General features: G+C 44.9%; 1 protein-coding gene across 4 annotated transcripts in view; it reads right to left on the reverse strand.

Annotated features, from left to right (window-relative positions):
- Positions 1-23,970, reverse strand: part of MYLK3 (myosin light chain kinase 3) — a 29,674-nt gene extending 5,704 nt beyond the window's left edge. Inside the window, exons 1-8 of one of the 4 annotated variants that reach the window (XM_088671853.1) lie at positions 23,546-23,970; positions 10,831-10,903; positions 9,250-9,661; positions 7,055-7,617; positions 5,516-5,621; positions 3,523-3,616; positions 1,508-1,617; positions 278-419 (exon numbers count right to left, since the gene is read on the reverse strand). In XM_088671853.1, the coding sequence (XP_088527979.1) occupies positions 278-419; positions 1,508-1,617; positions 3,523-3,616; positions 5,516-5,621; positions 7,055-7,617; positions 9,250-9,661; positions 10,831-10,903; positions 23,546-23,596 (1,551 nt within the window). In that variant the 5' untranslated portion in view covers positions 23,597-23,970. Of the gene's footprint in view, positions 1-277; positions 420-1,507; positions 1,618-3,522; positions 3,617-5,515; positions 5,622-7,054; positions 7,618-9,249; positions 9,662-10,812; positions 10,904-13,304; positions 14,007-23,545 lie in introns of those variants that run through there. The other 3 variants (XM_035118689.3, XM_088671852.1, XM_035118687.3) reach the window with 3 other exon arrangements.
- Positions 23,971-24,407: the final 437 nt, after the last annotated feature.

A 24,407-nucleotide genomic window follows, 5' to 3' on the forward strand; every position in this document is an offset into this window, starting at 1 on the left:
AAATATTGATTGTTCATAGCCATAAGTCAATGCAATAGATAAAAATGCACAAACAAAGCAGAAGTCTCCTATAATCTGGTTAAAACTGAATCAAATTTAAAATCAACCTTGAAACTTCTTGGGGTTGCTCTTAACTTTTGCTTGCTCAAATTTACAAGTCGCTTCCGCAAACTACGGGGGTTTGGTTCAAAATTCTCGCTCAGATTTTCTTTGCTGCGATTGCATAAGCTGCAATTATTTTGGCTATAAATTGGCAGGCAGCAGAAATTTCCATCACCTTCAGATCCAGATGAAGGATGTACTGTTGGTGCAGGTAATAGATGCCCTCACATATTTGTTTGGTGAAAAGGATAGCGTCTAGTTCAGTGAGGTTGTAGTTTTCGTCTGTGATCCGGTCAAACAGTTCACCACCATCAACGCTAATAGGGAGACAGAAGAGAACATGGAAGGGAGATGGGTACCCTCTTTTCAGCTCAATTGATTTACATACATTAGGTCCCAACTTCAGCAGACATCAGTCGTAGGAACGTTAAGTGTTGGAAGGACATCAAAAGTTATCTAGCCAACTATCCCAACTGAGCCATCCAGCCTAAGTCCACCATTTTCCAATGCACCCTATTCCACTGTCAGAAAGCCTGCGCCACCAATAAGTTCTTCCTGATTTTTAGTCAAAATCCCTTGTCTTGCAATTTGAACCTGATGGATCAGACAGTGGCGGTACCTGCTGGAACGACTGGAGCAGAAGGCAGGGCAGCTAGGAAGTGGAGCCTGAGTCAATGACAGGCAGAGCCACTGATAGCCCCCTCTACAATATGCTTTTAAAGCAATACCATACCACTTAAACAGTGATGGCTTCCCCTCCCCAAAGAATAGCAGGAACTATAGTTTGTTAAGGGTACTGAGAGGTGCTAGCAGACCTCATAAAGCTACAGTCCCCAGAGCCCCTTGGGAAGAGGGATTGGTGATAAATCCACCCTGGGAATTGTAGCTCTATGAGAGGGAACGGGAATGGAACTCAGTAGAACTCATCCTGTAGTAAGTGTGCACAGGATCACAGCTTTAGCTGATTTATCAATAGATCAGCAAGGTTCAATTTCAATTGGTAAAGTTGGGAATAAAGGGCAACCCAAGCTGTTTTATATATTATATATTATTTTGTTTGCTCAAGCCTTCGCCAGCCTTGTGCCCTTAATTCAGGCACCCCCAAACTGCGGCCCTCCAGATGTTTTGGCCTACAACTCCCATGATCCCTAGCTGACAGGACCAGTGGTCAGGGATGATGTAGTCCAAAACATCTGGAGGGCCAAAGTTTGGGGGTGCCTGCCTTAACTACAACTGCCATCAGCCCCAGCCAGTCTGGCCAGTGATCGAGGATGATGGGAGTTGTAGTCCAAAACATCTGGAAGGCGGGGAGGGCAGGTTTATGCAATGTTATAACGGACAAGTTCTGTAGCGTATCTCCTTCAGTTGCTCACACAAGACACTCAAAAGATATTTTATGACTCACTATTCCATGATTAAGGTGAGGTTGTTCTTGCACTCAAAAGCATCATAGAGCTGGATCAAATTCACGTGGTTTAGCTGGTTCATGATGTTGATCTCGTTTTTCACCTCCTCCTGAAATATTAGAGATTGAGTATTGTGAGCATTAGCAGCAGTCAGCAGACCTTGCATTTCAGTGGGGGTGGGGGTTTAGAAGACACACAGCAGGAGCAGCCTGAGGCAAAACAGAAAGTTGCTGCCACCCCACATGTTGCAGGCCACACACACACCCTGCGGAAGCCTCCCTTAGCCGGGTAACATGATGGCGCCCACAAAGGCACAGTGACAATGGTGGGTTCCAGTGAGATTTCTATGAACCAAAATTGACTTGTTTGTCTATTGCTAGCGCTCTGGGCTCTCCTGCACTGCTAAGGTGGCGTTCTGTCAGAAACCAGGCTGAAGAGTACAACTCTGATGAGGAATGGTGGGAGCCCCTACCCCACCCACCGCTCATGGTCAGGATCCTGAAACTCCACAGGAGCAGTGGAGTAGTGTTGATCTGATTTGGAACAATGGTTTGCTGAGGGGCACAGTTCGGAGGACAACAGTCGGACAGAACTGGGAGGTGAACAGCAAGAGGAAGAATGGGAAGAGAGTGAGCTAGCCGACTCTCTCTCACTGGAAGATGTACAGCCTCTCAGTCCGAAGGCTAGGAGATTAGATAAGGTGGCTGCGCCAAAGGCTCAATGGCTGAGAGATCAGGCAGCTAGGAGCATAGCTGCCAAGTTATCCCTTTTTTAAAGGGATTTTCCCTTATGCTGAATAGGCTTCCTCGCAAGAAAAGGGAAAACTTGGCAGCTATGGCTAGGAGACGAGGACGGAAGTGACTAAAGGGAAGTGGGCGGAACCTTAATTCGGAGCACCTGCACTCTGAGAATGGTCACTTGTTCTTTTGCTGCATTCATTAAATATTTCTAAATTCCTTCCAGCAGCACCTTAGAGACCAAATAAGTTTGTCATTGGTATGAGTTTTCGTGTGCATGCACACGAAAGCTCATACCGATGACAAACTTAGCTGGTCTCTAAGGTGTTGCTGGAAGGAATTTTTAAATTTTGTTTCGACTACGTCAGACCAACACGGCTACCTACCTATAATTAAACATTTCTGTTACTGGTAAGAGACTGTTTTCTCTTTGTACTGCTTATCTATGGCCAAGGAGGGGAAGAAGCCAATCCCCCGGCCTGACACTTTCCCATAAACAATAGCCTGTTTGGGAGTAAGCTGCATCCCAAAATGTAAGTAGCCTGGAAGTGGGATTTGCTGATTTCAATGGAGTCTAGCTTCCAGTTAAAAGGTCCTTGGGTCACAAACCCTTGTCACTGCCCACCACAAACCAAATGCATACCCTAAAAGGAATCAATATTCACTGTTGTGCATTTGAAGGGCTGGATCTGCTATTTGTGGTCAAATCTGAGAACCTGTGTACTGTGTACCTGTGTACCGTTCCTGATCTCTTCTCACAAAACCCAATTAGTCCCAGGATCTAACCATAGCTGCCAAGTTTTCCCTTTTCTCGCGAGGAAGCCTATTCAGCATAATGGAAAATCCCTGAAAAAAAGGGATAACTTGGCAGCTATGGATCTAACCCCACTGGGCTTTAGATTGTGGGAAGAGCTATCCACTACTTCTATCCAGTCCTTCTAACAGCAAACTCGACTGGCGAGTGCTGCCAAGTTTGTAACCAAAATAGATTCAGCTGAGAAAGGAGGTTGGTATCACCATGCTTGGGGAGACTTCAAGGTTTGCAAAAATGCACAAAAAAAGCTTTTAAAAAACTTTTTTTAAAAAAAATCCTGAAGAGCAGAAGAGCCCTAGAACAGCCTAATCAGGACTGAGGATGCTCCACAGCCATGGGGCTTAGAGGGACAGCTGGAAAGGGGGAGAGTAGGATGTCTTGCTTGGAGGCAATGGCTAGATGTGGCTTGAAAGAAAAGGTCCCCGCTCTTTGCCTTCTTTTTTTTTAACGAGGATATAATTACCCTTTCTTTTGCTACTTTCACTTTGATGATCTTGGCTGCCAGGCAGAGTCCCGTTGACTTTTCGGTGCACTTGTGAACTTGACCAAAACGCCCCCTGTTGATGGATGGAGAAGACAAAGAAGTGAAGCCCGGAGGGGAAGCGGCTTAGAGGCCCACTCACCGCAGACGCCTCCGGAGACCAACTATTCTTATCGTCAATTAAAAATAACTTGGTACAAAGGGAACGGAATCGTGGAGGTCGGGAGGTCTAAGGGCTCCTCTTTCTCCCAGCTTAGGGAGGGATTAGGCTTGATCTTTCCAGCCAGTTGTCCAGTGCTTACGTTAAAATATTACACCCCATTTGTATTCCTCGTTTTCACCATGGAATGACAACCTGACGGGGGTCTGTGTTGGGTTCCGTAACTGGACACGCCTGGTCTCTGTCCTTTAGCAACACATTACCAAAGCTTCCTTCGAGCGGATATTTCTGTGCTAAATCTGTTTGTTTCTAAATGATGCCAGAGTCAATAGCTATGGGCGGGCGTTCAAAATTTCTACGTTAGAACCTCAGTCCAGATGTTGGGAAATGTCAAACTAACATTGTAGGGTTTTCTCCAACTAAGTCCTACCCAGGATAGACCCATTAACATGAAAGGACCTGAGTAAGGCCCCCATCTGCACTATGTGTTTAAAGCAGTATCGTATCACTTTAAACACACCAAAGAATCCTGGGGACTCTGGTCTATTAAGGGTTATGAGAGTTGTTAGGAGACCCATATGGCTACAGTTTCCAAAGTCTCCTAGGAAAAGAGACTAGTCCTTAAACCACTGTGGGAATTAAAAGGGCATTATTCAGAACTGCGGTTTGCACAACACACTAAGGAAGACCATCTTAGCTGCCTCTTAGTGCGGACCGAGGTCATCAAGCGCAAACTATCACAGCCATTGCCTAACATGAACCAACATTGGCAAGACTGATAGCAACAGCAACATCAATGGTCCATGCTTAAGATAATATGTTATTCTTTCACCAATTATGTTGTTTTAAATGTGCATTTTACATTTGACTTCCTTTAGTAATGTTTTCTTTTGAAATGTTAAGATAATTGGTTTAGAGTTTGTGTTTGTTGTTAACTGCTGCGTTAAATGCATTCTGTACTTCACCTCCTTGGCAATGTTTTGTTTTGAAATCTTTTCAGGTTCCCGTTAATCAAGTTCCTTTGAATGTTCACTATTTTATACTTGACTTTCTTCTGTAAGGTTTTATTCTGGATTGTTTCATTTGATGCTTTATTGCAAACTGCTTTTAGATTATTTTTAAAAAATATATATAAATTGGTATAGAAATGAAATGAATGATAATGATAATTATAAAGATAACAGCATGATAAAAAAATAGAAACAGTAACAATTATTTCCCATGTATTCGAAATCCAATTAAAATGATGTAGTTGAATTAATTCAACAAAACCGATGGACTTGATCTGGTGATACTAGCCGCCCAGAGTGGCTGGGGAAACCCAGCCAGATGGGCGGTGTATAAATAATAAATTATTATTATTATTATTATTATTATTATTATTATTATTACTTTTCAAAGTCTGATAGTCATTTACATCTCCAGTGCCCCACTGCCATCCCATTGCTTAGGAGCCAACTCCGAGGCATCTTCAGCCCCACAATAAAATATTTGAGGGGGTCAGGCTCCCCGTAAGTTGATGGGCCAATTGCCATTCAAATGGTGTGCATGCACCACATCATGTGATCGCCAATGCGGGATATGGCTTACCTGGGCCTCCTTCCAATATTTTATTAAAGTTTGCACCCCTGCTTGCTTAGGTGACCCCACCAACCCCCAGCAACCACTACTGCCCACCTTGGGCAACACTGATCTTCCCCTCCCCTTCTGGCTTGGCAACCGTATCCAGTCTCTCACCCCTGGGTTTAGATGTTAACCTACCTAGTATGATTTTGAAATATATAAAAATAATGAGGGCATTCTAGTGGGACTCACCCTCCCAAGACTTCGTGATGGCACACAGAGTAACATGCCGTCAGCTCAGTTTGCTTGATGCTCACGATCCGATGTTCAAAAGGAGCAGGAGGCGGAGGGCTGTCGTCTGAAGCAGAAACAAACCGTGCTTATTGCACTAGTTATTCTTGCGTGCACATGTAGTCAAAATCCAACTAAAACTATTTGGTTTAAATAAATCAACAAAATCTATTAAATCAACAGAATTTATTAACTTGATCCGATCATAACTGGTTATGGTGAGTACGCTCAACTAATTATTCATGCAGCCTATAGGTCTTCGAGTGCTTCCGAAATCTGCCCAACCAGTTTGACATGAGAGGCTGTTGTGTTAAGACACAAGGTGAAAATCTCAAAAGAGTGTCTGCTCGCTATAGGCCAGGGGTCCCCAGACTTACCGTGCGGCGGGCCGGAGGGCAGGGGAGTGCGCGCGCAGCGGGCCGGAGGGCGGGGGAGTGCGCGCCCGTGCGCATGCGCACACGCACACGGGCGGGGAAAAAATCGTTGAAAATCGCTTGTGCGCATGCGTATGGGCCTCCCCCGACCCGGAAGTGCACCAGAAATGACCTCTTCCGGGTCGGGAGAGGCCCATACGCATGCGCACAAAGGATTTTCGGCGATTTTTTGCCGATTTTTTAGATCGTCGCTGCCCCGCGCTGTGAGAGCGGGCGGCGGCAGCGGGCGGCGGGGGTCGTCGCGGGCCGGATTGGAAGGCCGATTGGGCCGCATCCGGCCCGGGGGCCGTAGTTTGGGGACCCCTGCTATAGGCAATTACGCCTATATTGTGTGATGTCCCACCCGCTTGAAAATCATTGTCTTCCTCACAGTTTTGCCATGCCTTTCACCAGCCGAAGGAATGTGTACAAAAATGTATGTACAGTACTGGGATTAAAGTGTGCATACAAAATGCATATATTAGTATGCAAAAATGCATTACATTAGGAACCTCTTTGCAAAAATTGTGCATGTTAGGCAAAGTGGCATACAAAATTAACACTAAGATACCGGTGAATTTTCATCAGGACTTTTTTTAAAAAATGCAAAGTGAAGTGGAAATGAAAGGAATGGAATTTAAGACTGGAAAAATGAGAAACTGAGGGGAGCCAGAATTGACCAATTCATCTCAATGACCTATTTGCACATTAAGCCCCTACTGTCCCCCCACCTCCAGTCTGAAAGCCCTCCTTTGCTGCACCTAAACAGGTCTTGGTCTGGTCAGTGGGTGGATAGGAAATGGCTAATGAAACTCTTCAAGGGAAAGGGCCAAAGCTCACTAGAGGAACATCTGCTTGGCATGCAGAAGGTCCCAGATTCAACTCCTGGCATCTCCAGGTAGGACCACAAGAACCCCCTTTCTGAAATCCTGGAGAGCTGCTGCCAGTCAGTGTGGACAATACTGCACTCAATGGACATGGTGTCCAACCCCCTCCTCAATGCCATTGAATCAGTTTCAAAATATTCTAGTTTTGTAGTATCCATGTGACCCAGGCGTCTCTGGCTGGCACATGTCCCACTTCTTACCAATGATGACCTCCTCCACTTTACCGGCTCCTACAGACGCAGCATCTTCAGTTGGTTTCATGGCAACCTGACTGGGTCTTCTTCTCTCTTCCCTTTCTGCAGGTGAGCTACCTGATTCCACAGTCTCCAATCTGTCGTCTTTCACAGAGTCTTTTGTTATCCTTGCCGTTTCCTTGGGAGTTTTCACTTTGCCTCCTGGATCTTTTCCAGAGTCCCTTGCCACTGAATTTGGGCATGTAACCATTTTGCATTTGACCTCTGCTCTCCCTTCAGTCTTCTTAAGTGGTGGTGGAGGAGGAGGACCCATCAGTTTGGGCGCCTGCTCAGACTGCTTATCCGAAGACTTTGCCCCTCTTGGTTCTTGGGCTGGCTCAGCCCTGCTGTTCTTCGAGGGCTGCTTAGCTTTACAAGAGTCTGGCAAGCATTTTGTTCCTTCACCTTTTGATAGCGGTGGGCAAATTGCTGGTGCTCCATTGCTGTTGCCTCCTTGGCTTCCAACACCAGCTTCTTTCCCCTTCAATGCTTGGTCTTGAGCATCGCTCATTTCCATGTTGATCGAAAGCCTGCAGAGCAAACATTTTTCAGTTTCAAATGTTTCCTTGTGAACTTTTAGCTCTGTGGGCCACTTCCCCCTTGGTTCCACAAACTCATCCTCAGTGCTCTTTATCCTACCCCATTAAAAGCATTGTTCACAATTGCATTCTGCACAACCCACTAAAGAAGATAATACGACAATAAAATTCAAAGCAGTAACAATTGATTGCACATTTAGTCAAAATCCAATTAAAACTATTTAGTTTAATTAAATCAACCAAATGGATGAACTTGATCCACTGATACCAGCTTTTCAAAGTCTGGCAGTCATTTGCATCTCCAGCACCTCCCTGCCGCCCCCTTGCCTCTTAGCGCCCCACTAGGTAATCCCACTGCCCCCTTTGGGAGCCACCGTTTTAGCTGGCCCTAATGAAGGTACCCTATTACCTTTGTGGATTTTTCTCTTCCTACTGGAAATAGGATTCAGAGCAACTGTGCCAGCTGAGGCTGATGGGAGTTGTAGTTCCAAACACCAGAGGTTGCGGAAGGCTGACCTACCCTAATTAAGTCTGCAGAATACTTCTTTCACTTAAGACAATTGCAAGGTGAAAACTTCGGCTTTTGCAGCATGACCAAGCTGATCGTAATTCAAGGTATTGCCCGATCAAGGTTTCAACATGGTAACCAGTTTGGTTCAATGCCTGTATTTCTAATACTGCCATCTGCTGGACACATCCTATGTAAACTTGTGGTCCCTTGTCTCTCCCTGCCCCCCTGCAACAGTCCAGAGCCTGCCACTCTGAGGCAATTGCTTCCCCTTGCCTCATGTGCAGGCTGTCTGTCCCTGGTAGCTGAATAGATTTATTTGTCAATAACATTGTTCCAAAAGCCTGCAGTGGAGGGAAATTTTTTGTGTTTGTTTGTTTGTTTGTTTGTTTGTTTGTTTTAAGTATATAACCCTGGATCTAAAGAGCATCTTGTAGCATGAGCAATGACCCTCACTGGCCACGTTTTGTATACAGCTTTGTTACTCTAGTTCAAGAGTGGCCAACATGGTGCCCTCCAGTCCAAATAAGAACATAAGAAGAGCCTGCTGGATTAGGCCAATGACCCACCCAGCCCAGCATCCTATTCTCACAACCTCCAACCAGATGCCCGGAATGGGAAACCCACAAGCAAGACCTAAGCATGAGAGCACTCTCTCCTCCTGTGTTTTCCAGCAACTGGTATTCAGAAGCATTTTACAAGAAAATAAGAGGCTATGCGAAAGGTGGGGAACCCGATGTCTGAATGTGGCTCTTTGGGCTTTTCTATCCAGCCCTCAGGACTTTCCCCAGGCCCCTTCCCCAGGTAATACCCCTCAGCTACCCCACTCTGATCCCTCCCTTGAGAACTTTCACTTGCTTAGAATGTGTCCTTGAACTGCAATCACGCCCCTTGCTTGCCTGGGAGGAGAGACAATCCTGTCTCTCAAAGACTCTGGCTTTTGCATGGTTGGAACATAGCCTACCCTACAAAATTATGAGTCACCTCTGTTGCTCCACCCACTTTTATCCCTGACCACCACCACCACGAGCATGCAGTTCCCGGAAGCCTTGTTCGCAAGGGAATGCTGCCCTTTGGGCAAAAAAGCTTTGCCCACCTCTAGGCTTTGCCATTACCTTGTCCGTATAACTTCACCACCAGGCTTAGAGGCAGATGACACAGTTTTCACAGAAGGATCACCGAGCTGGGAAACCTCGTTTTCATTTTCCTTTGCTTTTGGATTGACATGCTTCTTAAGAGGATCTTCCAGGCCAGAGGCTTTGTTTGTGTTCTGGTATCCAGCTGGATCGCCACTGCTTACGCAGGAGAGGCCATTGTTCTGGAGCACGGCACTGACTCCAGCAGTGTCCTTTTGCTTTGGGCAACCTTTGGGGTCACCTGCCTGTCCCTGAGCTTCTTTGGTTTCCAACTGGGCCGCTTGCTGTTCGGTACGTGGACTGCCGTCAACTTTGGAACGGACTGGACCAGCCACGTTCACCTTTTCACATGCTCCATCACCGCCATCCAACTTTTTCTCCCTTCTGTTTCCTAAGGAGAGAAGTGATGGTACCAACAGAGAAAACAATGGATGAACCATTAGTGTGGAAGGCAGTATATATGGGGTGGGGGACCCACATTGCCAAAAGAAAAAGAAAAAAAGATGGGAGAGCACTGCCTAAGACTGTATCTGCACTGTACATTTAAAGCAACCCCACACCGTTTCAAACAGCTATTACTTCTCCCATAGAATCTTAAGAATGATGTTCCCTGGGTCAGTTGCATGGAATGTGTATGTTGGTCCCAAATAAGACTACCGGTAAGGCTTGATAGGTGTGTCTTCATTGTAAAAACTTAGGGGATCCCTTTAATAAGGATGTATATTCTTTGGGGAAAAGTATTAGAATCATAGAATTTTAGAGTTAGAAGGGACCCTGCAATGCAAGAATCGACCCTGCAGCATGGGAGCTGTGGTTTGTTAAGGGTGCTGAGAGTTGTTTGGTGGCCCCCTATTTCCCCCTCAGAGCTACAATTCCCAGAGTTCCCTGGAAAGAGGGGTCAACTGTTAAAACACCCTGAAAATTGTATCTCTGGGAGGAAAGTAAGAGTCGCTGAACACTGTTTCTATAAAAAAGAGAAACAGAAACAAATGCAGTTCCCAGGATTCTTTGGGAGCAGCTATTGTAAAGTGGTATCAGAGGTAGACTCTGGCCTTTCAAATTTCAGCGTTGCCCTGTGTGAGGCCAAATTTGGGGGCCACCACCACATCTTGCCTTCCATTCTGTGTGTGCACTACATTTATTTATTTATTTATTTATTTATTTATTTATTATTATTCCACCTTATACCCACAGATCTCAGGGCAGTTCACGAGATAAAATCACGAGATAAAATCACTATAAAAACAAAAACAGCCCAATAACTCCCCCCCACACACACACACATTTTAAAAAGGGCATTGGATGTCAATCAACCAAAGGCCTGGTTAAAGAGAAATGTTTTTGCCTGGCACCTAAAGGTGTATAACGAATATTTGAAATCAAGAAATAAAATAAACATTTAGCTCATTTGTTGCATTTCTTATCTTAATAAGACTTTGAGTGAAGTCCTGATATTGGCCACAGTGCCATGAAATTTCTCAGCGATGGACTCTTTGCCCGCTCTGCAAATCTGCTCAGTGTGATGCATTTGTAGATAGATACCTTTCAAGGAGTACTTGCCTTCTGCCTCGATTCCTTTGCTGCTAGGTGCATGCTTCCCTTTTGCACCTTTTTCTTCTGGTTTATCTTTAGTCTAAAAGGGGGGGGAAAGGGAAAATCTGGTCAATGTAAGAAGAGCCTGCTGGATCAGGGCCAATGGCCCATCTAGTCCCATATTCAAAAGAGCCAACCAGATGCCTCCATGGGAAGCCTGCAAGCAGGCAATCGGTGCAAGAGCAGAACTAGTAGCTCTTGACAAGGTTTAGCCTTCGTGAACTTGTCTTATCCCTCCCTCCCGCAAGCCATGCAAGTCGGTGGCCATCCCAAAATCTTGTGGTCAGGGAACATTAGAAGAACTCTGCCTACAAGAAGCCCACAAACAACACCTGGGGGCATCTGCACTCTCCCCATTTGTGATTCCCAGCCGCTGGATATTCAGAGGGATACTTCATGCAATAATGGAGGGAGAACATAGACATTGTGGCTAACAGCCACCCACTTGCCATGGTTAACTTGCGACAGTTCTTTCCCCTCATTTACTTCCCTCGGTATCGTTTTCAGATTCGGGCTAGGAAGCGTTTGGTCAAAATGCCTTCGGTGCCCTTGCCACGCAAATCAATGCTCCTCTCCTCCTCTGGACCCAATCCATATTGGTTGGCACAGCAGGTAAGAGGAGGCAGTTTCTCAACCTCCTTGCTCCACCACTTCAATGTGTGCAATGAACATTTCTGCAAGGCTGTTTGTTCTGCCTGCGTTCGGAGTTGCGTCTTTTGGTGTGGCAGCACCAGTGCTTTGAAACTCCCTGCATGTTTAACGTTAGGCCAGAGGCGTACCTAGGGAAACCCTTGTCAAGGAGCTGTGTCAGCAAAAACACACACACACATACATCACTTTACTACAATAGACACATTAGAAACTACTACATTTTACATGACCCAAGTACTCAAAGCATCCAGATTGAGGTGAGGAGGAAGGGTGGGGAAAAATCCACATCTTTTTGCCACAGTGCCATGAGGATTAGAAACTTCTCTTGCCGTTTGAGCTCATCGTGACAGCTGCAGCGCATTGCCACACAAATATACGTCATCTTCTCCATAGTCTCCAGCAGTCTACCTTCATATCGCCTTGCCATTTCTCCTACTGCTCAGTTCCCAGCTCTTGTCTAAACTCACAACCTTACATAGATAACTGGAGACATATTTGAGGGGTGATTTTTGTGTGTGTGCGCGCACACACACCAGGCCTGCACCCCCTTGCTAATGCGGGTACACTTGATAATACTGGCACCGTCTCCTGCTACAAATGAATCTCAACAGGTCTATCTAGACAAAAGAACTTGAGAGATCGGCTGGATCGGCGGGGGGTGGGGCGCAGAACCATCTGGTCCAGCCCACTTGGTGATGACTTACTGAAATTTAGACAACACATAACAAAGGCAAAACAGATAAAATTAACTGAACACATAAACGAATTCAATGAAACAGTGGTGCTATGGTTCAAGACAGCTCTTTTAGCAATTCATTAACAGAGACCAAAAAATAGAGTGTAAAGGCTTATAGAATAAGTCTGCCTGAAAACGAAGAATTTATTTCTCTTTCAGGAAGGATAATCAGAAGAAAGGATGGGCAGAATACCATGACAGAAAGAATGCTAAACTTAGCATTGAATCCTACAGTTCCTGGGCACAAACAATTTTATTCAGAAATTATCAAGATTACATCCAGTTTCTCTCAGTGCAGTGGTCAGCCAGCTGCCCATGGGAAATATTAATCCAGCAAATATTGAAAATATGTTCCTTAGTTATGTATATTTGGTTTTCTATTTTAATATTTTCATATTTTTAACCACTTCCAGGGCCGGCTCTACATAGACCCCCGGTGGCGCAGGGCACCATGGCGCCGGCCCACCAGGAGGGCGCCGCGAGCTGCGCCCACCCACTGGCCCGCCGGTCCGCCGGTCCGCTGCGCAGCTGCGCACGGCGCCCACCTGCCCACTGCGCTGGGAAACAGGGCGGGAGGGCGCCGGAGAGATTGCGCTGTGCCTGCCCGCCCGCCCGCCGCACAGCAGCGCCGCGCCCACCCGCCCACCGCTCTGGGAAACGGGGCGGAAGGGCACCGGAGAGATCCGGCGCACCATGGCGACAGGGGGGCCATAGGGCGCCGGACAGATCCGGCGCACCATGGCGACAGGGGCGCTTAAGACGGCCCTGACCACTTCAAGGTCCTAACTCATCAGTTGAAGACCAGTTGTCTGGAATATAAAATCATACACAGTGGGAGGGGATCTAAAGCAGGCTGGGCTCCTGTAGCCCTTATATTGTTGGACCACAGCTCCCAACATCGCTGGCCATTGACCATGCTAGCTGGGACTGATAGAAGTTAGAGCCCAACACCACCTGGAAGGTCATGGGTTCCCCATCCCTCTAAATAAATGTGATATGATTTCTACTAATGTGGGAGGTCTTGAACAAGCAACGTGGGGAGAGGGGGACTCACCTCTTCTACGATTTCAACCAGGCTCCCTTTCTGCCAAGGGACAACACCCTTCAGGATAAAATCCACCACCTTTGAGTTTTTGAAAGTCTCTCCCAAACATTTCACAACCTTGTCCACCGAGTCCACCATTTTTTCCATCTTCTCCAGCCTCTCCTTGTACTTTGAAGCATCTTGATGGGTCACTTTCATAAGCTTCAGGATTTCGGTACATGTGCTTTGGGTGTCCATTTGGTGAACCCCACCTTCAAATTTCAGGCCCCTTTTTACTCCACCGATCTGGTCGGCAGGCATCCGTGAGACGGTGAGCCTGTGAAGGCCTTTCCCCAAATCATCGATCCCTTGGTTAACCTTCTGAAGCTTTCCCGTCATGTCTTCTTGAAAATTCAGCAGTTTGTCTACCTTCTCGTTGAGAAGGTTCAGTTTTTGGTCCATTGTGCTTAAACTGTTCCCTTTTGTAATCCGTGATTTATTTACAAACTCTTCTTCGTCAGTCTCCTGGTTGCTTTCAGACATCGTGGCAAAAAAACACACAAAAGGATTAGCCAGCTAGCCCCATTACTTGTTGAAGTTAGAGGACAGCTCTATGAAATTCCATCTCGAGTTGGAAAGGAAGGAAAACTCTAGAACACTCTGTGAGGGCGTCACTAATTAGCTGCTATGTAAGATATTCCTCCTGCAGGCTTATAATGATGATCTTAACTTGGCGGTGGGCTTGAGGGGTCCCTCCCCCTCCCTCTTGGCCTCCCGACGTCACAGAATCGTTTAAAATTCTTTCCTTGAGAGGCTGTTGATAACCAAGCATGTTGAGAATTGGCAATGGTCATGTAGCAGACATCCCCACCCAGAGAAAGGAGGGGGCAAGAACGTTGTGCCATTTTTGCCCTACTCCTTGGAGGCGGCCAGCGGTGTGCATTGAAACCACATAAAATGCTTTGCTTCGTCCCAAAAGGAAAGGATGGAATTGAGCCGGGTACATGGTATGGCCTAAAAGAAGCCGGCATTGTGAAAACAGAAACGTGCGCACAGTGATCAAAACACATACATGCCTTCCATGCCCAAGCTTGGCCGGCAGTTGAAATTTAAAAATAGACCATCATGACAGCGATATGGAGTATATATCTACTGCCAGCATGCCTTTGTCAACTGAAACAACTCAAACTGAATTCTTCATTCGGTGCCAAGAGAGCCCCCAGTGTAAAAGGAAAAAAGGGGGAGGAAATCTCCGCAGAATGGCATGTCAACATTGTTTCCATAATTCACGGTAAAATAATTAGCCCTCAAAAATGATTTCCCCCAAAAAAATTACTGAGGCTCTAACACTGGAAATCGTTGGGCCAGACTAATTCTTACAAGCTTTTGATTATGCGTTTGTTTTGGTAGTTCCATCTGTGTAGAGGGGTGTGTGTGTGTGTGTGTGTGTGTGTGTGTGTGTGAGAGAGAGAGAGAGAGAGAGAGAGAGAGAGAGAGAGAGAGAGAGAGAGTGAGTGTCAGTATCTTCTTTCCATTAGCAGTAACTGGAGTATTTCCTGGAGGAGCACGGACAACTCCCAGCCACCACACCAACAATGGGAATACCTCCCCAAGCAGCCCCTTTTGATACCCTGGTTTCTCACAACCTTCCTCTCAGTGTGCGCTCTCTGGCACATGCTCACCTGCCAATTTAGATCTCTGTGACATTTTCATTTGACGTCAGTCGCACGTACAAGAAAAATTTATCGGTTGAAGCTTAGGCTCGGCAGTTCCACAACAACAGAGAGCCAAGGAAGTGGCAACAGCTTGAGCAGAGGAGCAGTCGTGCCTGGCAACAGTAATACTTAGCTGTCAAGCATTCAAAGCACAGCACATTGGTTCTCTTGTCGCAAACCTCACAGCGACCCTCTGAGGTAGGCCAAGACCATTATCTTCTTGCTGCAGGGGCGGGGGTCTGAGTCCTTGGAAGAAGAATATCCAGCACATTCACAGCAGAGATGAAATTCAGACCAAGAACTCTTTAATTCACAGCTTAATTAATTTTTAAAAGATACTGGTATTTTGAGAAGAAGTTCTTGGAGCTTAATACTTTGGCAGTTGGTGCCTTGCAACATTTGGATTTGGCTAATGAGCCCTCAGGAACGATATGCCTGGCTCCTTCACTGTCTGCTGTAAGAAAGGCAGTGAAGACTACTGTATATTCCTGTGTATAAGACTATTTTTTAACCCAGGAAAATCTTCTCAAAAGTCAGGGGTCGTCTTATACGCCAGGTGGTATTTCTTATACGGCAAGTATATCCCAAACTCTATATTTAACTGGAAAAGTTGGGGGTCATCTTATACGCCCAGTCGTCTTATACGCCGGAAAATCGGGTATTTTATTTACCACAGGGGTGCACAGAAGGTAGAACTGAATCTACTGGTAGGTCTCTGGGTGATTTCTAGTAGAGCAGCAAGAGTTTCCGATCACATAGTATTCATTCATTGATTGATTTATATACTGCTTTTGGCCCAAACTGCCCCCCCCCAACACACAAGCAGGAAACCAATTAAAATAAATACAGGATATAATAGAAACAAAATAAAAAAATTCCTTCCAGCAGCACCTTAGAGACCAACTAAGTTTGTCATTGGTACGAGCTTTCGTGTGCATGACTTCTTCAGATACACTGAAACAGAAGAAGAAGTGTGCATGTACATGAAAACTCGTACCTATGACAAACTTAGTTGGTCTCTAAGTTGCTGCTGGAAGGAATTTTTTTATTTTGTTTCGACTACGTCAGACCAACACGGCTACCTACCTGTAACCAGGATATAATAGAAGTACAGTAAATACAAATGCAAACGCACAATAAATAAATACAATAAGTTAATACAAATATAAAAGAGCAAAAACCACCAGATGCACCAGAGATACAGCTCCTTGACATCTACCTCTAGTGTAGAAGTCACGTTGATTCACATCTTTGCACCTGCTTCTCTCTATCACCCAGGAGCAAGCCCATCCTCAGAACCATCATCAAAGGGAATGTTCTCAGCCTCACCCATATCCCAAAGTCATATGAAGATACTTAAAATGTAACGTGCAGATAGGGCCCATGAGCCTGGGTTCAGAGTACCTGTGGAGCAAAACTTCGGCTTAGCTCAGCATGATGTAGGAGTAAAAAAGTTATGGGAAGAGCAATGTGGCTGCAAGTGACTCTCTAGGAAGCTGCATTCATATGGTCCCAGGTAAACCATGGTTTGGCTTACCATGACAAGCGAGTTAGGCCATTAATGGTCCCTTCAGGTGCCCTTTCTGTTGTACATCCATGATTATTTCTGTTGGGGCAGTTATACATTATGTGTTTCCTTTTTTCTTTTTTAAAATAATATTAAATTTTCCATTTTAACAATCCTATAAAAACCACATTAAAACATTCCAAATCATGATATAATCAAAAAAGCCAAATATCCAATGCCAAATTATATATCTTCCCATGCTCTGAAATTTTCAGTTTGCACCTGCAAAAATTTCATGGTAGACATACAGATGAAACTCGGAAAATTAGACTATCGTCGAAAAGTGCATTTGTTTCAGTAACGCAACTTAAAAGGGGAAACCAATATATGAGATAGATGCATGACATGCAAAGCAAGATATGTCTAGCCTTTATTTGTTGTAGTTGTAATTATTTGTCGTTAGGTGGGTCAATTATAAATGGAATGTAATTAATGAAATGTAATAGCGATGTTTATTATTGTATTATTGTAACTTTTTGATTTATTACTGTGGAATTTCCAAAAGAAAGCATTTGTAAAAATTAAAAGAAAAATAAAAAATAAATTGCATTACTGAAATAAATGCACTTTTCGACGATATTCTAATTTTCCGAGTTTCACCTGTACTGTTTCCCTTCCAATCAACTTCTTGCCGGAATTCTGCAACTTTTTATACCACAAATATTCCTGTCTACTTTATTTCTTACCTACCCACAAGCAGGCCCCTAGCACAAGAGCCCTCTCCCCTCCTATGGTTTCCCGCAACTGGTAGTCAGAAGCATGGCTACCTCCAACAGTGGAAGCAGAACCGAGCCATTGTGGCTAGTAACCATTGATAGCGTTACCCTCCATGACTTTGTCCAACCCTCTTTTAAAGCCACCCAAGTTTGTCGCCATCTAACGATCAACACATTTGCTTCGAAATAAGCCCTCATTTTGATGTAGAAAAGTATGGTATATTTTCAAGGTGAAAACAGTAAGAGGAGCACCTGTGATAACCATAATGTCTCTATAGTTGGCTGGTTGCCCATCAATTATAAAATGATGGTGATGGAGACCACAGAAGGGAATTCTACGATATCAGTGCCAAGTCAGGTGCTGATACGGAGCCTGTTTGCAACTGCCACATCCATCTGCCTTTAACTGGGTGGTCATTTGTGGATGGAGCAGGGTGGGGCTGTGAAGCCTAGAACTTCAGCACCAAGGTCCAACCTTAGCCGGATTACTGTTCTTCGCTGAAAATAAATTGTGGATTTAAGGGATTAGAAGAATCGTGGACAACTTTAGGCCTCCACTACAACTCTCACTTCTAGATTTACTGGCTGGTTCTGATGAGTGATGGAGCTCGACAACATCTGGAGCGTCACAAGGTCCCCAATCCCAGGATTAGAGGAATGCACATTTAAAAGCAAAGGTTTCTATCCTTTAAGTAAACCATCAAGGTTATTACTCATTCCCCACCCCTGAAAAGCTCTCTCTCTCTCCCTGCCATCTCTGATAAATGATTAAGTGGCATACTCAGAGAAAAACTGGAAATGAACAATCTAGCTATGTTGCTTTCTTGAAACTGAACAGTTTTCAGCAGGAAACTCCTTGACGTTCACCCCTCTCTTTACATGATTTGTGACAATTTTCCAGTGAAACCATTCCAGACCTTACCCCCAACCTCCAATGATGATGTATTATTAACACATATAGGACAGGACAGAGGAAAACAACAACAGAATGGTGCTAGGATTTGGAAGAAAAGCAGAACAAAATGAAAATAATTTAAATAGGATCCCTTCTGGACAAACACACACACAGAGATCCCTTGTTGTATTTATGACTTTTTATTCATTATTATCATAATCTGGTCCTCTCTTATGCCACTATTCATCAGACAGGACTGCAGCGTAGCATGCATCAAAACAGTGCACATCAATGAGATTTACAAAAAAAAGTAACATACAATTAAAACCAAAACCAGCACACATCTCTAGGTCAGCTGCAACAGCCTCAGCTAACTTGGAAAGGGTCTGGATATCTAAGACAAAATGTGACACAGTCAATTAGACCTTACATTCAAGCAGTTTTTAAAGTTACTTTTTTAAAAAAAATTTTACAAATATATAAAGATATATATTTGCTTACCGCAAATTTCTTTACGTAATCGGAAACGCAAGACCCTCCCATGCTCAAGTGAAGTGTCTTATGCAATGGGGATCCTTGATACAGAGTCCCCATTCCCTCCCCCTTTGGCCTTGTTGCTGGGCCAAGCCACCAAGGCGCCCTGCAGCTATTGACTGCATTAAGAATCAAAGCCTCTGTGGACATTGCCATAACAGGCATTCCCCTTTATCTGCCACTACACCAGGCATTTCAGCCACTTCCTTATCTCCGAAGCCCTGGCTCTTATCTGTATTCCTACAGCTCACTTCCTGGGTCACTGATAAAGTCTGTGGGTGCAAAAACAGAGGATGCTGTTAATTTGAAGTCCCCCCCCCAAGAGGGCACCCTCCCCCCCTCCACATTGTTACCCCTTGTAATTTGGCTATTGGATGAGCAAAAAAAAGTGTGAAAGGTATAAGGCTGAGCAAGAAACAACTCTGTTGGCTTTAAAAGAAGATTAGACAAATTCATGGAGGAGAAGGGGGGTTATTGGGTTTTTATTTTGATTATATATTTTGTGGTTTTATATTTGATTTTGTTCTGTGAACCGCCCTGAGACCTCTGTGTATAGGGCGGTATATAAATTCAATAAATAATTATAAAATATTAATGTTGATGGCTACTTACCAGGATGGCTGTGCTCTACTCCACAGTCAGAGTCGGGAATGTGTCTGAATACCAGTTGCTAGAAACTTGTGAAGCTTATGAATCTGCCTTATTTTCATCAGCCATAGTTATGGTTAAGCACAGATTAGGGTTGAGGCAACACACTAAACAGAAGGGAAAGCTTTCGATCTCTTTTTGACGACACCGGAGGAAGGGAAGTGTGAGCCCATTCTTGTAACACCAAACTATGGTTTGCTATGCAATCACTGTACAGAATCCATTGAGTTGGCCAGAAATTCTCTTGATCCTCATTGCTAACAATGAGGATCTAGCAGCTTTTGAATAAGGATGTGACTCCACTAGCCCATATCCCGCCTTCCCCAATACTCGTCTCTCCTTTTCACGTTGCTTATTTGCCCTCGAGGGTGGGGGACAGGCTTACTTTTGCCTATGAAACACAGTGCATAGGACTGAATAGGCTGATTGACAATACAAGTGCTCAATAGGAATTGTTCACGAGCCCTCAAAACACAGGGAGGGCTGATTCTCCCCCACCCTACATGATGCCCCGAGTAGGGAGGTGGAGAGACTTACCTCAAAATACCCGGAGTGCTTGTCTCCGAGGCAGTTTTAATCCACTGGGCCAGGCTAGCTTGCTTGTCCTAGGGCAACTATGTCAAATCTCAGTTTCTCTCGGTATCTCATGCGCAACTCTTGCAGGAAGGCTGTGTCATTTTGGAAAGGTATATTGTTTCGGAAAGTATGAACTCGGCAAGTGCACCATTAAATGAAAACTGAATTTAATTTATCATAAGAAGAGTCTGCTGGATCAGGCCAAGGGCCCATGTAGTACAGCAGTCCTGTTCACACAGTAGCCAAGCAGATGCTTCCAGATGTGGAGGCAGAGCATAGAAATCATGGCTAGTAGCCATCGATAGCCCTCCCCACCCCCATGAACTATGGCAGGCATCCCCAAACTGCGGCCCTCCAGATGTTTTGGCCTACAACTCCCATGATCCCTAGCTAACAGGACCAGTGGTTGGGGAAGATGGGAATTGTAGTCCAAAACATCTGGAGGGCCGAAGGTTGGGGATGCCTGAACTATGGCTTGAGGACACCTTGTTTCCACTAACCGTAGCTAAGATGAACCCCTGTCTGATTGGTTGAGATTAAATAAATAGAAATCTGAAATGAATGTTCCCAGAAGGCTCCTCACAGCTGCATGCAAAAGGTCCCAGGTTCAAGAACAAGCATGTCTAGCTAGTGCTGGAAAAGGCAGCTGTCTGAATCCGTGGAGAGCCATTCCCTGTGAGTGTATCGGTGTTTCTCACACTTGTGTCTCCTGCTGTTTTTGGACTACAACTCCCATAACTCGGAGCTAGCAGGACCAGCAGGCAGGGATGGTGGGAATTGAAGTCCAAAAGCAGCTGGAGACCCAAGTTTGGGGAACCCTGGTTTAGATTGTTGTTGTTTAGTCGTTTAGTCGTGTCCGACTCTTTGTGACCCCATGGACCAGAGCACGCCAGGCACTCCTGTCTTCCACTGCCTCCCGCAGTTTGGTCAAACTCATGTTCGTAGCTTCGAGAAGACTGTCCAACCATCTCATCCTCTGTCGTCCCCTTCTCCTAGTGCCCTCAATCTTTCCCAACATCAGGGTCTTTTCCTGGTTTAGATAGTACTGATCAAATTGGAACAATGGTCTGTTTTGCTACAAACCAGCTTCCTGCTGCTCTTAGCTGAAGCTATGTGCATCAGTCTCATCCCCTAGCGACAGAGGCAAAATTCAGTGAACTTCCTGGATCATAGATCTTAGCCATTACGCTCCACCCGCAGAGAATAAGAGCTTATTGAAGGAGTTGATGCAAATGTGATAAACACCCATGTTTAGATAGGGGCACTTGAGGCAAGTCAATATTTTTGTTTGCAAATAACACTATTATCCTGTGCTTTGCAGAGGGGAGGCGTTCAGATAGCGGCAAATGCACGTAGAACTAGCGAGTGCCAAAGAAGAAGAAAAAGGACAGGGCTTGCGTGATCGAGTGGGTCCCCGTTAGGAAATTTGGCAGCCAGGCTGGAACAAACAACACTCACCACCCTGCCACCCTCCATGAGCGACTCTAAATAGAGAATGCTAGTGTAAAAGGACACCTCGCCAGCCCTGCATTGTCTTCAATCAATTCATGTCTTACATGCAATTCGTGGAGATAATTCCACTGATTGATCAGTTTCTCTGAGCCACTCTGCTTGATCTTCTGCAAGCCAGAATATGTTGTTCCTTTTCATATTTCTCAGATTCAAAAAGAGGCAGGCAGGGAGAAAGCAAATGTGTTTGGGATTTGGGAGGAAAAATCCAATGGCCAGCATGTTCTTCATTTGGTGTTACAAATCTGTTAACCCTCACTGCTCCCAAGAGAATATTGGAAGTGGGAACATGGCTGTGAGAGAACTGATTCCAAGAGAGGTTTTGCAGCACAGATAATTTCACATACTGATTTTTTAAAAAAACATTTTTATGCCACCTATGCTAAACAGAACGGTTCCCAAACACTAGACTTCAATAACATTTCAAAAATATGCACCAGCAAAGTCGAGCCATCAAATTGACAAAGGCTAGCCCATAGTTTGGTGCTTCGCAAAGGTACCTGGAATTCTAAAGCTCATACACAGCTTCCTTCTTCTTTTGTATTACTTCCTGGTTTGCGGCAAACCATAGTTTGTCATTACATCTGAATTGCCAAGCTGTAGTTTACAACTGTCCTGCAAATCAGAATTGCAAACTGGTGTCTGGTTATGGGTTGAAACCCATAGACTCGGATATCCAAACAAGAGTGTCCTTCCATTTGCAGAAGAGGCTGCAATCCAGCAGAGAATTGCATAAATATTTCACTTCTGCCTGCAGCCCCCTTGCCATTTCCCATAAAAATGGCTGTAACACACACACACACACACACACCACCCTTCCACTTGCAGGAGATGAAAGATTTCAGTTTAGGGATCTCTGGACCCAACCCATAGTTTCCTGTTTCGATGTAACAACCAGCCATGGTTTTCTAAAACCCAGGAAACAGCCAATAAGTCTGAGGATGCAAGGAGAGGGGGGGTGTGCCTCTTTCAAGGCTTGCTTTCATAGCTCTGATCTACATTTTGCCATTTTGTCTGAACTGAGTCAAATAGCACGGTCAGCCAAGTAGCTGACAATTTTCAATGTTATGCGAGAGATCAAGAAAACATAACAAGAAAATGTGCCCCGTTCCCGCAAGAGAACATATACTGCTCCTGTTACAACGAGACAGTGTGGCGGTTGAATTTAAAGAGCGGAACTAGATGGGAATAAGAATCACATGATTTGTGCTCACATTCAGGACGCAGAGATACAATCCCACTTTGCCTACTCTTTGTGCCTAGAGAAGTTCCAGGGTGGACAGACTGCTTCATTTGCAAACAGTGTGTGCCCTATAATTTCCTGATGAAATCCTGTAACTTTTCATACTGCTAGGGTTCTGGAGTTATTGTTTTTCCTTCCACTTTTGTTGCTTTGTGGAACAAGAGTGTCCCTCCAGGTGGCAATAATGCAACAACATTAAGGAGGTATTCCAAAACATTATATTGCGGTTGTTACTGATTTATTAATCACCTTCTAAACCACAGCCACAAGGCGATTTACACATTAGACGGTTAAAAAGAGTTGCAACACACAGAAACAAATATATTTAAATCAAGACAGAAGAACCCACACTTTGGAACTCCCTGCCTATTGATACCAGGCAGGTGCCTTCGCTGTACTCTTTTGAGCTCCTGCTGAAAGCATTTTTCTTTAGACAAGCCTACCAAGATAGTCAGGATGCTCATGTTTGCTTCAGTCTGTTCTTAGCTTATTGCTGCTTTAGATTTGTTCAGTTGTTTTAAATTATTGTTGTTCATTGTTTTTATTGAAAAAATATCATTTTATCCTTTTTTGGGAAACTGCTTTGATCCTGGGAAAGAACAATTGTTTCCAGAAGGTGCAGATAGCATACACCTCTCCCACATCTCGACAGGAATGCTAAGAAGCAGCACGATGTGTGGACAGCCCGGGATAATTCCACCACTATTCCACCATTACGATTGCATGTTGCAGGATGCAGCCACAGAAAAACACCAGCCTGGAAGGGGGGCCCAGGCTGCAACGTCACATTCATGATTCGCAAGAAATATGCCTGAAAGCGCCACAAATACAAAGAAAAGCCAGCAGTGCCCTTTCCACTGGTACCTACCCTTTCATTTGTCTTCCATCCGTGCACCAAAGCCGAATTGGATACCAGCATATATAGCACTTCCGAGGAGCGGCAGCAGGGGAGACGAAGGAATGCAGCAGGACACCGATAGCCTGGAAAGTGGGCTGGGAGGGCAGAAGCCTTAAATAACAAAAGGAAAGATGCAAAAGGACTGTTGCAAACTGTTATCGGGGGAAGAGGGGAAAGGGAAACAAACACTTATGGATCTGTAAAGGTCTCCAGAAGAAGAGGCATCTTGCAGCAGCCCGAGCTACACTGACTGCCCTGCCTGGGCACAAGCATATTTCAATAGGGTGCTCCGCTCCAAATGGATTAGAGCGAAAGGTCAGGGAGCCACAAGGCTCTCTCCACAGCTAATTAGTATCTATTTGTCTCCTGCATCTCTTAACACAGAGGGAGAAAATCCCCCCAGGACCAAAGGCGTTCCATTTTTAAACCTCCCCCCCAAAAGGCTGATCACATACATATATCATCCTGGCAACATTGCCAGGGACAGGACACTTTCCCCGGCTGTTTCTCATTTTTGAGGCTGAGGCTGAGGAGAAAATCAGGGCTTGTTTTGTCTTTATAAAATGCAGTTTGCCAGCGTGGGTTGCCCTCTGGAGACGAGTTTAGGCCATGGCCTCTTTTTAAAGAGAAAGAAAGTGTGTTTGTTTGTCTGTGTGTATATACAGTGAGTAGAAAACATTTCTTAAAGCAAAACATGTTGGCTTCCACCTTCATTGGTTGCTTTAATAAAAATGATGCTGTTTCCAAGTGTTATAAGAAAATACTGCTCCTTTTCCCTTATGGGGTATCCAAGAGCCCGTAGAGTCCTTAAGTAGTGTTATGAAAAAATGAA

The sequence above is a fragment of the Zootoca vivipara genome, chromosome 6 (genome assembly GCF_965207765.1).
Source record: "Zootoca vivipara chromosome 6, rZooViv2.hap1.1, whole genome shotgun sequence".
Lineage (NCBI taxonomy): Eukaryota > Metazoa > Chordata > Lepidosauria > Squamata > Lacertidae > Zootoca > Zootoca vivipara.